This window comes from Lycium ferocissimum, chromosome 11, assembly GCF_029784015.1.
Source record: "Lycium ferocissimum isolate CSIRO_LF1 chromosome 11, AGI_CSIRO_Lferr_CH_V1, whole genome shotgun sequence".
NCBI lineage: Eukaryota > Viridiplantae > Streptophyta > Magnoliopsida > Solanales > Solanaceae > Lycium > Lycium ferocissimum.
The window spans coordinates 42,001,374-42,019,206 of NC_081352.1; the positions used below are offsets into that span (position 1 = coordinate 42,001,374).

Genomic DNA, 17,833 nt, shown 5'->3' on the forward strand with positions numbered 1-17,833 from the left:
TTATGTTAACCGGGTGTTTGTTTTTGGCTGGTGTTTATTTGCTTTAGATTTAAACAAGGTTTCTTTAAAATTTTTTGACATCTCATGTTTTAAAAAGTTCACGTTCATGCTATATTTCCGCTCGTATGCCTCATGATGATTCGGCGAGCCATGTGGTTCGCTCGGTCGCATACGCAAGATGGGCACCGAGCGCCGTGTTTCGCCAGGCCGTGTGTTCGGGGGCGTGACATAATGTAACGGCTTGAGATACCGGTAGAAATGGACGGAATCACTATGGATTTCGTAATCGGATTACACGGACTCTTAAGGGTTATGATTACTATATGGGTGGTTGTGGATCGACCGACGAAATCGGCACACTTTTTTCCGGAAAACTACATAATGAGTGCGTTATGCACGGATCTATATGGATGAAATTGTTAGACTACATGGGGTTCCGGTGTCTATCATATCGGATAGAGGTTCCCGAGTTCACCTCACACTTACGGGAAGGCATTCGAAGCGTTGGGAACGCGAGTAAATCTAAGTACCGCATTTCACCCGCGGACGGATGGACAATCCGAGCGAACCATACAAACAATAGAAGATATGTTGAGATCTAGTGTCCTTGATTTTGGTGGTAGTTGGGATAAATATCTACCTTTAGCCGAATTTGCTTATAATAATAGCTTTCAAGCAAGTACACATATGGCACCCTATGAGGCTTTGTACGGAAGACGATGTCGATCACCCATTGGTTGGTTCGAGGCTGGTGAGGCAAAGGTATTAGGCCCAGACTTGGTAAAGGCAGCACTGGACAAGGTTAAACTAATTAGGCAGCCCAGAGTTGGCAAAAGGCTTATGCTGATAATAGACATCGAGAGTTGGAATTTTCAGTAGGAGATCACATATTCTTACGAGTATCACCAATGAAAGGCGTTTTGAGATTTGGGAAGAAGGGGAAATTGAGCCCGGGGTACATTGGACCATACGAGATACTTAAGAAAATAGGCGTAGTTGCTTATTGTTTAGCACTTCCACCAGAATTATCGACCGTACATTCAAAGTATTTCATGTATCTATGTTACGAAAGTATATACCGTACCCATCCCATGTGCTCGAAGCATCAAATATTCGGTTAGATGAGAACCTAACCTATGAAGAGGAATCAGTGGTTATAATCGACAGACAAATAAGAAAGTTGCGGTCGAAAGAGATCGCGACAGTGAAAGTGGTATGGAAAAATCATACTAGTGAAGAGGCGACATGGGAAGATGAGGAAATGATGCGAGCCAAGTATCCTCATTTGTTCATATCCGTAGGTACGTATATCTTTAAAATTCGGGGACCGAATTTTCATAAGGGGGGAAGAATATAACAACCTGAAAAATTGGGCCTTGGCCCATCTAAGTTACTTAGGTATTAAGTCTTGGCCTATTTTTTAGACTACTTCAGCCATAAGCTATTTACCCACCTCTTTAGTACCTATTTAATAACATAATAATTAGAATAAAGAAGTAATTAATTGATAGAAAGAGGTTAAAGCAGAGCATAAAAACCAAAGCACACCATCGGTTTCAAACGAAGCTTCCCCAACATCAATTTCTTGGAAAAAAAAAAAAATAGAAAAGAGGCGGTGAGAAAGAAAAGAAAAGAAAATGGCGGAGTTACAACATAGATAAAAAGGCACAAAGCAAAGTTCCGGGGGGGGAAAAAAAGAGCTACGGGGAAGAGAAGTGAAGAAAAAAAGCTAGAAACTTAGAACCGTATAAGAAAAATTCAAGACCTAACTAGTTTCGTATTCTTGACTTTGCAAGTAAGTTCTTTCATCACTAAATTCATCCTTTTGTTGGGTTGGGGCGCAATAACAACTAAGATTTAGAATCAAATAAATTAAAATTCTCTTCAGAGTTCTAAATTTGGGGAATAAAAGCGAAAAACCTGCCGTTGGTATGCTCGGGCCGGACAGAGAATAGCGGTAGCTAGAAATAAAAAATTTAGTAACGATGAGCATAGGTTAATTGGGGGAAATTAGCATTTGATAAGCCCGCATACGTGACTCGAATATTGCTTTATATATTTTAGATAGCGATACTTCAAGGAGACAATTGTCGGAAGCGAATTGGAGTTATTCGGCAAGAGTACATTGAGTGATAATTCCTTCATAGTTGATTTTTTTTATTTTTATTTTTACTGTAGCATGTCTTAAATTCGTTTTCTTGCATAGAATTGGTTGTCTAACGAAAGAGATTATTTGCACGTGGACAAGCAACAACATGACCATATATATGAAAACACATCAATTCACTTTTACACACCGGATGTTCTTGAACTATGCCATTTATGAGTTGTTATATATTCTTTTTTTGATAAGGATGAGTTCATATATACTGCTGGATTTAAATTCTTGACATAGAGAGAATATATTTGTACTATGAAAAAGGAACTTTAGGAAGAACCTTTGCCAGAGTCCCGTTATCTAACGTCGGGATCGTTAGACCTGGTGCACCTTGTAAGTGAACTCGTATTGTACAAAGGCCCTTTAGAAGGGAACCTAGCTGACGGGGTAGTCAGACGGCTATGGTAAATCCATAGTGTCAGAACGTATATTTCGATCTTTTGGCATAGGGACCTCCCAATAAATAAGAACATGATTATTTAACTAGTTTAAACATAGTTTTCATAGATGTATTGTTCTGTTGGTTTAAATGAGATATCTTTTGAGGATTTTACATGTTGCATGATTTCTTATACAAATGCTTGTCCCAAATAAAACGCTATGACTGATATTATTACTCACTCAGTCGGTGTGACTGACCCCACTCCCTTGTTTTAATTTCCTGCAGATAACTTAGCCGAGTGTGACATTCTGACTCAGACAGAGCTGACAACGAATCTAGTAAGCCCCACACTTGTTTCGCGTGGGCCATCATGTTGCTGATTACTATAGTATATTAGTTTTTTTTTTTTTTTTTTTTTTCAAACCCGAGTTTTGCTCCTTAAGTCGGCCTTGTATATCTTATTTTGGCTTGTGTTACTATAGTACAACTTAGGACTTATAAGTTTTGCGAAAGCCCATGACTTGGGATGCTGATGCTCTATAAAACTTCATATGTTGGTATTGTAGCTTGTTGGATTACTTTCATCGGGTGTTGACAGGTTTTGATTTATGAATTTTCTCCCAGTATAGAGGAAACTCTGCAGAAATTTTTACTAACAAGAAATGATTCAAGCTTGCTCGGTTGGCTTAGGCTAATTGAGCGCCGGTCATGACCTAGGTGGGTGCGTCGTGACAAGATATCAAATGCTTGTTCTCGGGCAATTGTGGAGAATTCAGAGTACAACACTCCCATCCATTTCACCTGTTGATTAAAGAAAACACGTTTTTTTTTTTTTTTTTTTTTACTATAAATCAATTTAAAATAGAAGGTGAAAAAATAATTTTATTGCTCAACTGGTTAATTTAAAACGAGTTTTATGTTGTGTTGGGTCATAGATGAGCAAAGATATTTTGTTGGGTAGGAAAAGTTAAATAGGAAGAGAGAAAATATTTTAATATATTTACGGATAAATTATTAATTATGTAAATCATGGTTAGAGTCTTGTTTTAGTCAATTAAATCTTAGCCATTAACTTGGAGAAAATGGAGAGAAAGAAAATGAAGAGGAGCCCAATCCCAAATAATATTTGCTAAAATCTGTAATGTATTTGGAGTCTGCATAGTTATGTAAAGTTCCCAAATATAATTGTGGCTCATTCAGCTAATTTGTGTAGGTGTAACGAACCAAATCTATTACCTTTTGGGGCTTAAAAGAATTGGATCGTCTTAATAGTTAAACTCACAAATAATCATTTACAATTCATGTAATTGAAATATAACCATTGATATGAAATCAAATTTTACCGGTGAAGCTTCAATATATTGTCATAAAGCTTCTATCAAATTTCAAACTGCATGATAATGATTATGTTTTAAAGGGAAAAGGGTCAAATATACCCCTCTAATTTAGTTGATTGGCTAACTTTGCCCTCCGTTAGCCAAAGTAATCAAATATACCCCTCCCATTACAAGTTGGGGCCAAATAATACCCCTACTGTTAGCAAAATTTCAAAAATGCCCTCATTTCTAACATATTTCCACATAAACAAGTCTAGTCATTGGAATTGGGTGACATGGGCGCCACATAGTATTTCACTTATTCTATGTGGTGCCTACCTGGCAATTTAAAAGAAAAAAATAATCTGGAAAATTGATTTTTCTAAAAACAAATTTGTTAAAAATGGCTTTTATTAAAAATCTTTTTATTTTATTTTATAAAACCCGCTTCTTAAAAAAATATTCTGGAAAATTGGATTTTTTATTAAAAAAATCTGGAAAATGATTTTTTTAAAATCAGTTTTTTAGATTGTTTAATTAATCCAGATTTAAAAAAAAAATTAGGACACTTTAAAAAAAAATACTTTACAGTTTTCCAAATTTAAAAAAATCATTTTGTAGACTTTTTAACTAAAATATCCAATTTTCGAGAATATACTTTTAAAAAAAGGGTTTTATTAAAGCAAAAAAGTTTCAGATTTTTAATAAAAGCCATTCTTTTTCAGATTTGTTTTAAAAAATTAATTTTCTATATTGTTTTAAAAAAATTGCCAAGTAGACACCGCATAGAATAAGTTAAATGTCATGTGGCGTCCATGTCACCCAATTCCAATGACTAGGCTTGCTTACGTGAGAATATATTAGAAATGAGGGGTATTTTTGAAACTTTGCTAACGGTAGGGGTATATGTGGCCCCAACTTGTAACGAGAGGGGTATATTTGACTACTGTACAATCGGAGAGTTAATCAATAAACTAAAGAGAGGTATATTTGACCCTTTTCCCTTTTTCGAAAATAGGGCTGAGAAAGAGCCCAGTGAATCCAGTGCTGTCTTAATCTAAGATGGGCTGTTAAAGTGGCAAGCCCATAAATCCTATCAGGACCAAGTGATTCTCTACTTACCGGATCCAGTGTCAAGCCCACACTAATTTGTGCAGCTCTTGTAGTCATTTGCACTTCTGTTCCTATTTTTTGCTTGTCTTTAATTTTTGTCCTTCATAACAAACAATTTTTTTCCGGAGTATAGATTTATATTTTTACATTATAATATCCCACAAGTTATATTTATTTTTCCCTTACGAAATTTATACCCATTAGGCATAAGTTCAATTGTTAAAGGACAAAAATTAAAGACTAGTCCATTTGAAGTTCAATTCAGGCAATTTAATCCTTACACACTGTTGTCGTTCAAATGAGCTTGTCTTTAATTTTTGCCCTTCAAAGTCAAACTTATGCCTTTAAGAGCATAAATTTTTAAGGGCACTGTCATAACTTGTAGATATTATGGTGCAGTATAAGCTCGATTAGCCCATTGGAAGGGCAAATATAAAAGACCAGCACAAAATACTGTTTTGGGCTTAAAAGAGTATGACCATCTTAATCCAACATGAGCCATTAAAGTGGCAAATCCCACATCCGGTTATTGCCTCATTTGTCTCTGCAGATATAACAGTCTTAGAACAAAAACCAAAGTACAACAACAACCTTACCTTGGTGAAGACGAAAACCTTTGTTCTTCTACTGTCAGAACTCAACATCACTTTATTTCACGTATGTTCACTTGTATTTTCATTAACACAATCCAATTCAATAACTTGTACTTATTACTTGCAATTTCTCTGCTAGGGTTTTAGCTCTAAAAAAAAAATAAAAAATGTCAAAGACACCGGATCCAAACAGTACAGGTGCTAGCGGTGACAAGTCCAACAAAGAAGAAGCGGCCATTAAAGTTCCTTCTAAGGACTCAAAGAAGAAGGATGATAAGAAAGATGAAGATCTCGTAAGTATCATCAACTATCAAATCTATTACTCCCTGTCCTAACTTATGTGATAGTTTTCTCTTATCGAGATTCAAACTTTGTTAACTTTGACTAACATTCTTTCATATATTATTTCATCATATTGATAGGAGAGAAATTGCAACTTATACTCCCTCCGTCCCAATTTATGTGGCATCATTTTGACTTGGCACTGAGTTTAAGAAAGAAAGAAAGAAAGAAAGACTTTTGAAATTTGTAGTCCAAAACAAGCCTTAGATATTTGTGTGGCGGTAAATCATCTCATATAGTTAAATTATTTCTAAATATAGAAAGGTGACATTCTTTTTGCGTGCCACATAAATTGAGAGGGAGTAGTATTTATCATATAGTTTTTGAATATGTAAATTTTAGTTTTAAAATATTGAGTTGATCCAGTTCAATTTAGCTCGGAAGATTAGTCAATTTGACTCTCGATAAGTGAAAAGAGTCACTTAAATTGGAATAGAGGAGTAGTTAACTCGAGCAAAATGAAAATTTGGAGGTTTTGATTCATGAGTTGTTACAATTTTTGATAGAAATAGTGGTATTGTGCTGAGGGAGTTATCATGGAATCAAAATATAAAATTTAATCGGTTATATTATGTTTTCATCGTCTCTTAATTGATTTTTTTGTTGGGATTAGTCGGAGGAGGATTTGGCGTTGAAGCAGCAATTGGAACTGTATGTGGAGAGAGTTCAAGATGCTGATCCAGGATTACAGAAGGTTGCACTTGAGAGTATGAGGTATTGTTTTCAGCATTTCTTTTGTATTTTAGGAATTTGTATTTACCGGGTATGCCGATATTGAGGATTCCGTTGAAGGGGTAGTTGTTGAGGTGAGCTGCTGAGTTCCCATTTAAGTTGGATAAAATTTACAGCTATAGATAGTGTAAAGGTTCTAGCTTTTGTTGAGCTGAACTTGGGACCTTAATATCATTTGGGGCTTTGGTAGTTTTTTCTGGATTCATTTCTTTTGCAAACTCATGTTGCTTTGACGTTTTGAGGGAATATTTTGGGATGCCGGAAGGCAGGTAACTGCCTGGTAGAAGGTGCTTTATTGCATTATTGGTAATAGCAGCGTGAAGATGCTCCCACATTCCCCTTTTTTTCCTGCTCTTTTCCCCTATGATTTGGTTGTGTATATGCCAATACACCTATAATAGAACAAGTGTTCTTGAACATTAGATGTGATAGCTGCAAGTATATCGCTAGCTGTCATGTTCTTTTGGGAACTCTTACAGAAAGTGATGCCCTTTGACAGTCCTCAGACATCCATTAAATGGGCATTACAGCTGATGGATAGTGAATACATGGATGTGTAAAAGATAGCCCTTTGGAGAATTTCATGCACTACATGCATATGAAGTGTGTACATTTCAATGTTGCATCCTGGACGTTTCAGTAGTACTGTAGAAGATTACACTACACCACTTTTTTTCTAAAGTCCGTCTGTAAGCTATAAAGTTCAGTTTGAATGAGAAATCAGATGCCAGTTTAAATCTTCAATCCTTGAGCTTTTTAGGGTCTTTCCTTTACATAAGCAAGGACATTTCTTTCTTGTCTCTCTGTCTTATTCATCTTTCCTTTGTTATAGACAGGAAATTCGTACATCAACAAGCTCAATGACATCAGTTCCAAAACCATTAAAGTTCTTGCGTCCCCACTATGGAACACTGAAGGGATATTATGAGAAAATGCCAGACTCGGATTTGAAGGTATAAGTTGGCACTGCAATTAGCTGTTGTAGAAGTTGAATAAATTCCACTCACGCAATTTCAACTGCATGCAGACACTTCTGGCAGATGTACTTTCTGTTTTGGCCTTGACAATGTCTGCTGAAGGAGAAAGGGTATGTTTTGTTTTTGGTCTATTTAATAATTGTGCATGTGTGATATGCTGTTACTTGTGCTGGTGTGATTTTAACAATTTCTTCATCTATTTTATGGCTATTATTAATTCTATTTGTTCTTACAGGAGAGCTTGAAGTATAGACTGTTGGGTTCTCAAGGTGAAATTGGTTCCTGGGGACATGAATACGTTAGGTAAGCTTGAAAGCTAGTAACATTTGTCTTATTAAACTCCTATTCAAGTATCCTAATCTTTTCTCTTTTTTCCCATTTATATTATTTATGATTCTTTAAAAACATGTTAATATTATTTACGATTATTTAGAACTTACTCTGGAATAGCCAACCAAAAAGTTACTTCAGAAAATCTGCATCTTCTATGTGCTGTGCGGCTCTTAACAAGCTCATATTTGTATTTATATTAATTCCCAGTCTTGGCGGACATCAGTGGTGCACAGGAGTATGTGCATAAAATCACTGGCATATGCTGATTTGTGAAACAAAGTACCTAGCACAGTTGCATGCTAAGTTGATGTAGGATCAGGAAATAAACTCTATAGATTTGTATGAGTTCTGGTTCATGTTAAGGGGAACGGAATTTTTAGCAGTAGTAAAGTGTATATATGCCCTTGTCCCCAATGTGGGGTGGGGGGTTGAGCTGTAGGAGTAACTACATGGAGATTCCAAGCCCGAATCCCTGTTACAACATTCAATGCGTGCCCATCTACTCCAGCCTTAGTGGCAGAATTAACTTTCACCTCTGCCTAAGGGTTTTACCGATTTAGTGTGCTGTCCAATGAATTAGTCGGATTGATGCAAACTGACATGGACATCACTGTTACTGTCATCCGAAGATGTAAATCTATACGGTTGTGTGATGTGTGTTTTTTTTTTTTTTTTTTGAATAAGATACGGTGGTGTGATGTTAATGCTAGTTATTCATTGTACTGCATGAGATGGCTTTCTGATTGTGTTCCATTTCAATATTAGGATACTAGCTCTATACGCGTTCTTTGTGTGTGAATTCTTGTGTTTCATTTCCCAAAACTTGCCCAATCGATTTTGCCCCTCAAGTATTGGCTAACTGACTGTTTTCTGCAGGAACTTGGCTGGAGAAATTGCACAAGAGTATGGAAAACGGCAGGTTTGTTCTCCTTCATTTTTTGCTGTGTAATGTTTCAGAAGAATATTACTATGTGTTTTTCTAAAGTTTGTGCTGTTCATGCTTTATTCAGAGTTTGGTTACTTTATGCATCTGCAACTCAGGCTAAGTTTACGGCTACTGTACATAAGTACCTATTATCATCTTTTTACAAGTCATTGTTTCTCTTACCTGGACATGGTTTTATATTTACAATCTTTTGCTTGAAGGTTGTGACATTTACCTAAATTTTATTGTTTATAAATAAAAACTTGCAAACAGCATCATGCCTTCTTTAACATTTATCTTGTTCCGACATGTTTTTTTACATCTACATCATGCAATAATGTCTAAATCTAGGTTTTAATCGGTTTTTCCGTTTCTATTCTTATGATGCATTAACTATTTCAGAGTGAAGAAGCCTCAATTGATGATCTAATGGAGCTTGTGCAACAAATTGTTGCTTTTCACATGAAGGTATCATTCTTCAGATTTAATATTAGTTGAGTTGCAGGATAGAGGTATAAAGATTCCTTCCTTTTTTTTTGAAAAAACCTTATTAAAAAAAAAAAAGTTTCTTCCTTTTATCCTATTCTGATGCGGGAGCGTAGATTGCTTTTCATCTCCTTTCTTTTGTTTTAAGGGTACCAATTTTTGACTTATATCTTGTTCTGCAACGCAGCATAATGCTGAACCTGAGGCTGTTGATCTTTTAATGGAGGTATTTTTCTCTCTCCATGTCTTTACCTAATTTATGTACTGTTTCCATGTGTGTAGCTGGTGAGATATCTCTTTGATAATTTCAGGTTGAAGATCTTGATCTCTTAGTCGAGCACGTTGATGGTACAAATTACAAAAGGACATGCTCCTATCTCACCAGTTCAGCAAAGTGAGTTTGCTCATGACACAATTTTGGAAGTTCTTTGTCAGAGTACATGAACCCTGCGAATTTTCTCTTGGCAAATTTGGATTTGCTGGAGTTTTATGTAGTGTGTACGCTCTTAGTTATTCTCATCGCCGCTCTTAGTTATTCTCATCGCCCTGACATTTCTTCTGATAACCGTGGTTTCCGGTCCAACTTGCTTGCACATTGATTAATTGCATGGGGTACTTGATACCTCCCACCAACATAGGCACCGGGTAACTCTGTCTACCAAGGCTTGGACCGATGGGAAGATATCACCTAGTGTTTTTGCCTCCGTTGGGAATTGAACCTGAGAATTCAATCTCGTGGTTCTGAACCCACTTCCTTGACTAGGCTACACCCTTGTGTGCTATTCTCATCATCCTTACTTATCTGCAGTTCGCGACCAACCTGTAAGTTTTGGTGTTCGCTTGATAATGAAACTATGTAAAAAATGGGGTCGATCGATTGGATTACAATAAGAAAGACGGACCAAAAGGAAAGCTGACCAGGAGTGCCAAACCACTCTAGTGCTATGACATTTTTATATACATAGTTTTATTTGCGGCTATATCGGGTGATTAAAATTGATGAATTGCTTTGAAAAAGATCTTTTTTTTTATAACCTACAAATCCGTTGTATCAAGCTTCGAAACTCGGTGGATAACGTGCGCCTTTCTTGCCTTCTCTACTTGTAGAAGATCAAACCTGCTTCATCAGCCCGGATTCAGACTCGTGATATGCGTCTACATGACATTCCGTGTTATACTGCTAAACTGATTCAAGGCCCTTGAGGCATTGCTAGACGTCCTTTTAATTTACTATATTATTTTTACTTACTTTTAACCTTTTAGAGATGATGGCCTACCACTTCCTGAAAATTATTTTCTAAAAGTAGCTGGTTCACACGACGCCTTCAATAGTTTTATCAAGGACAAAAGAAATTCGGAATTGAGAAGGATATCAGGGAGAGTCTGAAGCATGGTAATTATAGTCTGTTGGGTTCTCCTACGAGAATAAAGTGAAGGCATGTGAGTACTGTGATCCTTTCTCATTACCCCTTGCAAGCCTATCTTTGGGAGTGGATAACTTTGTAGATAAGTGAAGTCTGAATTACTGGTTGTGTTCTGGTTAGTAGTATATTCAAATTTTCAGTCTAGCTTGAGCAACAAAGTGCTTCCGAAGCCCTTCTTTCCGATTCTCAGCTTGCTTTAGATGGGTCAATTCCTCTCTGGTGGAAGCCAAGGAGTAAAATTCCTGTGGCTTCTTTCCAAGATATAAAGACACATACTGTGTTGCTTATCAAACCAAAAAAATGTGTTCTATACATCATTTCTTTTGTTTGTTTTCTGCTGGCGATTACACGTGTCCTCATATTATCTAATGTCTGCATTAGATTCTCTGTGACCTCTCATTAGAACTCATGATTTTTGCTGTCTAACAGATACCTTCCTGGACCTGACGACATGTTGGTTCTTGATATTGCATACACTATCTATATGAAATTTGAGGAGTATCCAAGTGCACTAGTGACTGCACTGTACCTGGATAACATGCAGGTCTGCACTTTTTAATACCACTCTCATTCTCCTCCCATTCTTTAAAAGAAACATCATTTGTTAGAGTGTAGGGATATTTGCTAAAGTGTAATACTGTAATGGATCTGCTTTCTTGCAAGTTGAGAGTCTAGTGTATCTATAAATTTGAAATTTGAAATTAGGGTATAAGTTGATTTTACCTTTTTTTTTGGTTTGGTTTGCAGTATGTAAAGCAAGTTTTTACATCGTGTGGTGATCTTCTGCGGAAGAAGCAGTTCTGTTACATTCTTGCTCGCCATGTAAGTCTCCATTTTTCTGTTCTATTTGTCATTTTTTTTCAATGTCCCTGTGTGGATTTTCCTGTGTCCATCTTGAATTTCATTGGGTTCTCTTTCTTTTCCACGTCCTCCATTCCCTTTACTACCAAATAATTCTCTCATCTCCTGACCCCGCATTCCCTGCCCCAGAGAGCTATTTGTACAGGATTTATAGCTTGTGACATAAATCAGTCTTGTCATCGATGGTTCATCTCAGATTGCTGATTTAATGTCTGGAAATGCAGGGTCAGACATTTGAGCTTGATGAAGAGATGTGTGCAGAAGATGAAGAAAGAGAAGGATTACAGGAGATTATTAACAATGCTAAATTAAGTGAAGGCTATCTCACACTTGCTCGTGATATTGAGGTCATGGAAGCAAAAACCCCTGACGACATATACAAGGTCTGCACTTTCTAATATACCCTTTCTTCGTCACGTTTGATTTGCATCTACTGTTGCATAGGTTCTCTATTCCTTAATTGAAATATATTATTCCTTAATTGAAATATATGAACCTGACATTGCCTGGGAGGTGTATGTTCTTAACCTTTTGTTGGGCAATGTATTCACCTTGCTTCGTTTTGCCAATATTTGGTTTACGAAGTGCAGACCAATCTTTCACCTTTCCCCCCATAATTTCATACTTTTTCTCACTCATCCTGTTGCTATCACTTTCAAAGAAGGCAATCTCAATACTCCTGTTGCTCCTTGAATTATTACTAGAAGAAAGAAAAGAGAAATAATGATAAGCGGGACAAAATATCTTGTTTGTTATTTCCTAGTATCCCTGAAAAATATGAACCTGACATTGCCTGGAAGGTGTGTGTTGTTAACCTTCTGTTGGGCAAAGTATTCACCTTGCAGCGTTTTGCAATATTTGGTCTATGAAGTGCAGACCAATTTTCACCTTTCCCCCATAATTTCATACTTTTTCTCACTCATCCTGTTGCTACCACTACCAATGAAAGGCAATCTCAATACTCCTTTTGCTCCTTGAATTACTACTAGAAGAAAGAAAAGAAAAATAATGATAAGCGAACAAAATATCTTGTTTGTTATTTCCTAGTATCCTTGGTGAAGAAGAGCTTGTTTGGCAAATTATGTTTATTATCTATCACCACTCCGTGCAAACAGAAAAACATTGGTAACCAAAATTTGTGCTAAATCCCTCTGGTTTAATTTATCAGCCACATTTGCTCGATGGCCGGGCTAGTGCGGGAGCAAGTGTAGATTCAGCAAGACAAAATTTGGCCTCTACATTTGTCAATGCTTTTGTCAATGCTGGCTTTGGTCAGGTATATAATGGTTCTGTTGGTTTAGATTATTTTTTATATACATATATATATATATATATATTTTTTTTTTTTTAAATTCACATTATATTTCTGCTTCAGGATAAGTTGATGACAGTACCGTCAGAGGCGTCAAGTGGTGGTGCGTCCACAAGCTGGCTTTTCAAAAATAAAGAACATGGAAAAGCTAGTGCAGCAGCAAGTCTGGTGCGTAGTTTTACTGGTTGGGTGTCACTGTTCTTTTTTCATTATCTATCTTGTGTTAATGATTGTTCCTGCCTAAACATTTAGGGTATGATCCTACTTTGGGATGTTGATTCTGGTCTTGCACAAATTGACAAGTATTTCCATAGTACGGATACCCACGTCATCGCCGGTGCACTGTTAGGAGTTGGGATTGTGAACTGTGGTATCAAGAATGAATGTGATCCTGTGAGCTCCTTGATGTTGTGTTTTACTATTTTTCTTCTGCAAAACTTGGTAGACCTGGATCTTAATTTAATTGTTTTGAGCAGGCATTGGCACTTCTAGCTGAGTACATAGACAAAGAGGATGCTTCAATTAGAATCGGTGCTATAATGGGCCTTGGTCTTGCTTATGCTGGTTCTCAGAATGAGCAGGTAGAGTTCCTAGTTGTCTTTTGATTTGTGTGGGACGTGAAACTTACTTTTCTCTTTTGTAGTTTAGCAATAGGTTTACCGTGTAAAAACTTTATATGTGGTACAATGGAAGGTTCTACAGATTTACGACTATTTAATTGGCTCCAATTATTTTCAGATCCGTAGTAAATTGACCCCAATACTTGGAGATAGTAAGGTGTCCCTTGATGTGCTTGCCTTTACTGCTATATCATTGGGATTGGTATTTGTGGGTTCATGCAATGAAGAGATTGCTCAGGCGATCATATTTGCATTGATGGAACGAAGTGAGTCAGAATTAGGAGAGCCCTTTGCCCGCCTGTTGCCTCTTGGTCTTGGTCTTCTGTATCTTGGAAAGCAGGTAACCGAATGTTTTGCATATAGCTGGCATTAACTTTGAGAGGGATAGTATAATTAACTTCAGTTCTTACTTTAGAATCCCAATAGCCTGGATATTTGCGGATCAATGTTCTTGCAGTGAAATGTGAGATCCTGCGGATCTTTTTTTCTAGCCATAATGATTTTGGATCCATCTGTTGTTTTTTTTTTTTTATATAGGAAAGTGTTGAGGCTACAGCTGAGGTCTCAAAGACTTTCAATGAAAAGATTAGAAAGCATTGCGATATGACCCTGCAGTCTTGTGCCTATGCTGGGACAGGCAATGTGCTCAAGGTAGTACGAGAATTGTGTTTCTAACTTCTAAGTCGTTTCAGGAGGGTAACAGCAATAACTGAAAGTTTCAATGTCTCAGGTCCAACATTTTCTTGGTCAATGTGCCCAACATTTTGAGAAGGGTGAAACCTTCCAGGGACCTGCCGTCCTTGGTATTGCAATGGTAGCAATGGCTGAAGAACTGGGACTCGAAATGGCCATACGCTCGCTAGAACACCTTTTGCAGTATGGGGAGCAAAATATCAGAAGAGCAGTTCCTTTGGCTCTTGCCCTCCTCTGCATTTCAAACCCAAAGGTAAATTGGAAAATATCTTTACCATTGACCCTCCTCCTTTTACCCTTTTTCTGTTGCTTCTTTAGAGTTGAGTTACTTTAAGTATTCTCGTTCTGCATTTCAAACCCAAAGGTAAATTGGAAAATATCTTTACCATTGACCCTCCTCCTTTTACCCTTTTTCTGTTGCTTCTTTAGAGTTGAGTTACTTTAAGTATTCTGGTTAGGTATTTCACTCATAAGCAGTAGATGCCCAGGCTTTTTCCTCTTCTTTTTTCTTTGGTCATGTGCCAGCATAACTTTGCTCCTTGGTGTCGGACAGGTCAATGTGATGGACACTCTGAGCAGGCTTAGTCATGATTCAGACTCCGAAGTAGCTATGGTATGTTTGAAGAACAGCAGAAAGAAGATATTTGTGTTACTACGAAAAAGAAATTCTCAAATCTGAACTGCTTATCTAAATGCTGTATGTAGGCTGCTATCATTTCTTTGGGATTGATAGGTGCAGGAACAAACAATGCCAGAATAGCTGGCATGCTGCGTAATCTGTCCAGTTACTACTACAAAGAAGCCAACCTCCTGTTCTGTGTAAGAACTAATTTTCGTAGTTCTATTATGGCAACTCTATAACATTAAGTTTACGATTCTGATCATTTGCATAACTATTTCTGCAGGTGCGGATTGCCCAAGGTCTTGTTCATTTGGGAAAGGGATTGTTAACTCTATCACCATATCATTCTGAACACTTCCTATTATCTCCGTAAGCCCTCTCTTCTACAACTTGCATGTGGTTCTCCATATTGATGTATGGAAGAGCTAGCATTATCTATAGTCTACATAGAGTGTTTAAAAAGTGCTTCCATAACGAGTTGAAAATGATTTTTCTTATTCAATGGAGGCGAGTTCTAGTCTTGATGTGTAACACGGTTCTTCAGAAACTGATTTAAGAATAAAATAAAATACGACCATTCAATATTCAGAGCTTAATGAACTGATTGATAGAATATGGCTCAAGCTTAATGAGCTCTCTCTCTTTGATCCTCTGCAGTGTTTCATGGCTGACCACCTTTGAACCTTTTCAGGACTGCACTGGCCGGGCTGGTAACACTGCTGCATGCATGTCTTGATATGAAGGCCATTATCTTGGGGAAATATCACTATGTTCTTTATTTCCTGACTTTAGCTATGCAGGTTTGCTGTCTGTTGAACAAGCATATTCCTTTTTTCCGTTTTCTTTTTGTCCTGTTCCGGCTTCCTCATCTCCTAATTTTATGTCCTTTCACTCTGGCTTCACAGCCAAGGATGCTGCTGACTGTGGATGAAAATTTGAAACCCTTGTCGGTTCCTGTCCGTGTTGGCCAAGCTGTTGATGTTGTAGGTCAGGCAGGTCGACCCAAGACCATTACTGGTTTCCAGACCCACTCTACCCCGGTTCTCCTTGCTGCCGGTGATCGAGCTGAGCTCGCAACCGAGAAGTATACTTCTTACGCTTTGGAATTTACTATGTTGTCTGCAGACATTTTCTTTTTTAAAAAGAAAAAATTGCCTTCAGATGATTCCTGTCATAATATTTTAGCAAGTGTCGTTCCTGTAGCTTCTTGTCTTATCGTATTTATTGTCACGCTCAGGTACATTCCGCTCTCGCCCATTCTTGAAGGCTTCGTCATCTTGAAGGAGAATCCCGATTACAGAGATGATCAATAGTGACCTCAATGAGGTATATGAATGAAATGAGCCGAGAAGTTTTAGATGGCGTACGTTATTTATTTAAGGGAGAATGGCAGGAGACAGTCGATGACGCTGTCTAATTTGCTCAAGTTGCTCTGTGGTGAGATCCATATCTAATGTTTTGGGGCAACTGAGGCGATCCGGTCCATCTATGCTTTCCAAGTTCTTTTGTCCCATTTAAGTGTTCTGTGTAAAGTTGCAGATAGTTATTTATTGCTGAAAGTGAAATAGAAATCGTTGTTACATTATCTGTTCAGGGTGTATCTGATGGAGAGATTTGTAACGGTTTTGGCACCAGACCTTATGTTTCAGGCATAGCTTATGAGTTATGTAAAAGCGAAAGTCGCTATTTTAATCATGATATTATTTCGGTGTAAGGTTGAGGAGAACTAGAATCTTGAAGGGTCTAATCTAATCAGATAAAGGGTCGAGATTAGACAAGTTCAAACGGACTATATTTTCTTGCATGAATATTTTGCTCTTTCATGTGACCTTTACAACGACCATAGATATATGAAGGGTATCAAGGAGAACTTGACCTTTTAATCTTTGTTTTTGTACTTGACTTATCTGACTAAATTAGATGCTTGATTGATTGTCGTTTATCTATCGTCATAGAATAAATTCCAGAAACGCATAACAGCATGAGCCAAATTTCTTAGCAGAGTTTATGGCCGAAAACATCCCTAAACTATACCTCAAACCTAAACTATATCCTTAATCTAGTACATTTACCCAATGGTCAACACTTAACAAGATTCATCGCTCTGTCTAGTAAAAGCTGGAAGAAACAACGATGTTGGCTCTTTTCTGAACAAGAAATCCAACGTTTGTATGTGAGTAGTTGAAATAACAGAACTGAAAACGCCAGACTCACTCAAACCTTGGAATGCTGCGATAATACCTGCACAGACAAAGTAGAAAACAATGAACAAACGAGACTAAGATTACAGAAAAGTGAGCTTCTTCATAACACATTTCTCTTTCTGGGCATTACGTTTCTGAAGAAAAGAGGTTTCTTTTTAGAGAAAATGGCCAAATGCCCAATCAACGTATGACCGAATTATCAACTACACACCTTTTCTACATGGGAGTCGTATTCCCCCTGGACTACTTTAAAAAGGGAATTTATACACCCTTAAAATATCAATCCGTGGAGAGCGAAGATCACACGCCTGACACATGTATATTAATTTTTTTTTTTAATATTGTTTTCTTATTCTTTTCCTTACTTTCTCTTTTCTTTTCTTTTACTTTCTCTTTCTTCTTTTTAATTTCCTTAATTTTCTCTCTGTTACTTAGGCTGATTCTTCTTGTATTCTCTCACTTGGGTATGAACAAAAAAAAATTGCTGGGTTTCTTTTGAGTTTGCTTGGCCTTTTTTCCTGAATTATCTTGGATTTAAGCGAAATGCTAACCAGAAATCAGAAAGCAAATTCAATGCCACTTTCCAGATTTTAACTATACAGTTACACTTGAGTGAGAAAAATTAGCATTAAAGAGTTGAATTCACCACTTTGTTTTCGTCCCACATTATTTTGCTTGCAACTATTTCCTTTGCTTTTTCTCTCCCATTTAACTTACGACATTTTCAAGTTAATCAAGGC

General features: G+C 37.1%; 1 protein-coding gene and 1 pseudogene across 3 annotated transcripts; both read left to right on the top strand.

Annotated features, from left to right (window-relative positions):
- The first annotated feature begins 588 nt into the window (after positions 1 to 588).
- Positions 589 to 3,145, top strand: LOC132038357 (uncharacterized; annotated as a pseudogene).
- A 2,398-nt stretch (positions 3,146 to 5,543) lies between these two features.
- On the top strand, positions 5,544 to 16,474 carry LOC132037064 (26S proteasome non-ATPase regulatory subunit 2 homolog A-like). Of its 3 annotated transcripts, none has more exons than XM_059427498.1 (26): positions 5,584 to 5,598; positions 5,710 to 5,855; positions 6,518 to 6,618; positions 7,469 to 7,589; positions 7,664 to 7,723; positions 7,849 to 7,916; positions 8,823 to 8,865; positions 9,274 to 9,339; positions 9,545 to 9,583; positions 9,669 to 9,751; positions 11,211 to 11,325; positions 11,529 to 11,603; positions 11,867 to 12,025; positions 12,811 to 12,918; positions 13,018 to 13,122; positions 13,207 to 13,347; positions 13,431 to 13,535; positions 13,693 to 13,914; positions 14,112 to 14,225; positions 14,305 to 14,520; positions 14,821 to 14,880; positions 14,973 to 15,086; positions 15,173 to 15,258; positions 15,581 to 15,689; positions 15,795 to 15,973; positions 16,127 to 16,474. In XM_059427498.1, exons 2-26 carry the CDS (start codon positions 5,730 to 5,732, stop codon positions 16,200 to 16,202), a joined length of 2,691 nt encoding a protein of 896 aa, XP_059283481.1. In that variant the 5' UTR covers positions 5,584 to 5,598; positions 5,710 to 5,729; the 3' UTR covers positions 16,203 to 16,474. The 3 variants fall into 3 exon arrangements, with proteins under 3 accessions (XP_059283478.1, XP_059283481.1, XP_059283480.1); XM_059427497.1 differs by lacking the exon at positions 5,584 to 5,598 and adding an exon at positions 5,616 to 5,630; XM_059427495.1 differs by having other exon boundaries at positions 5,544 to 5,855.
- The last annotated feature ends 1,359 nt before the right edge of the window (positions 16,475 to 17,833 follow it).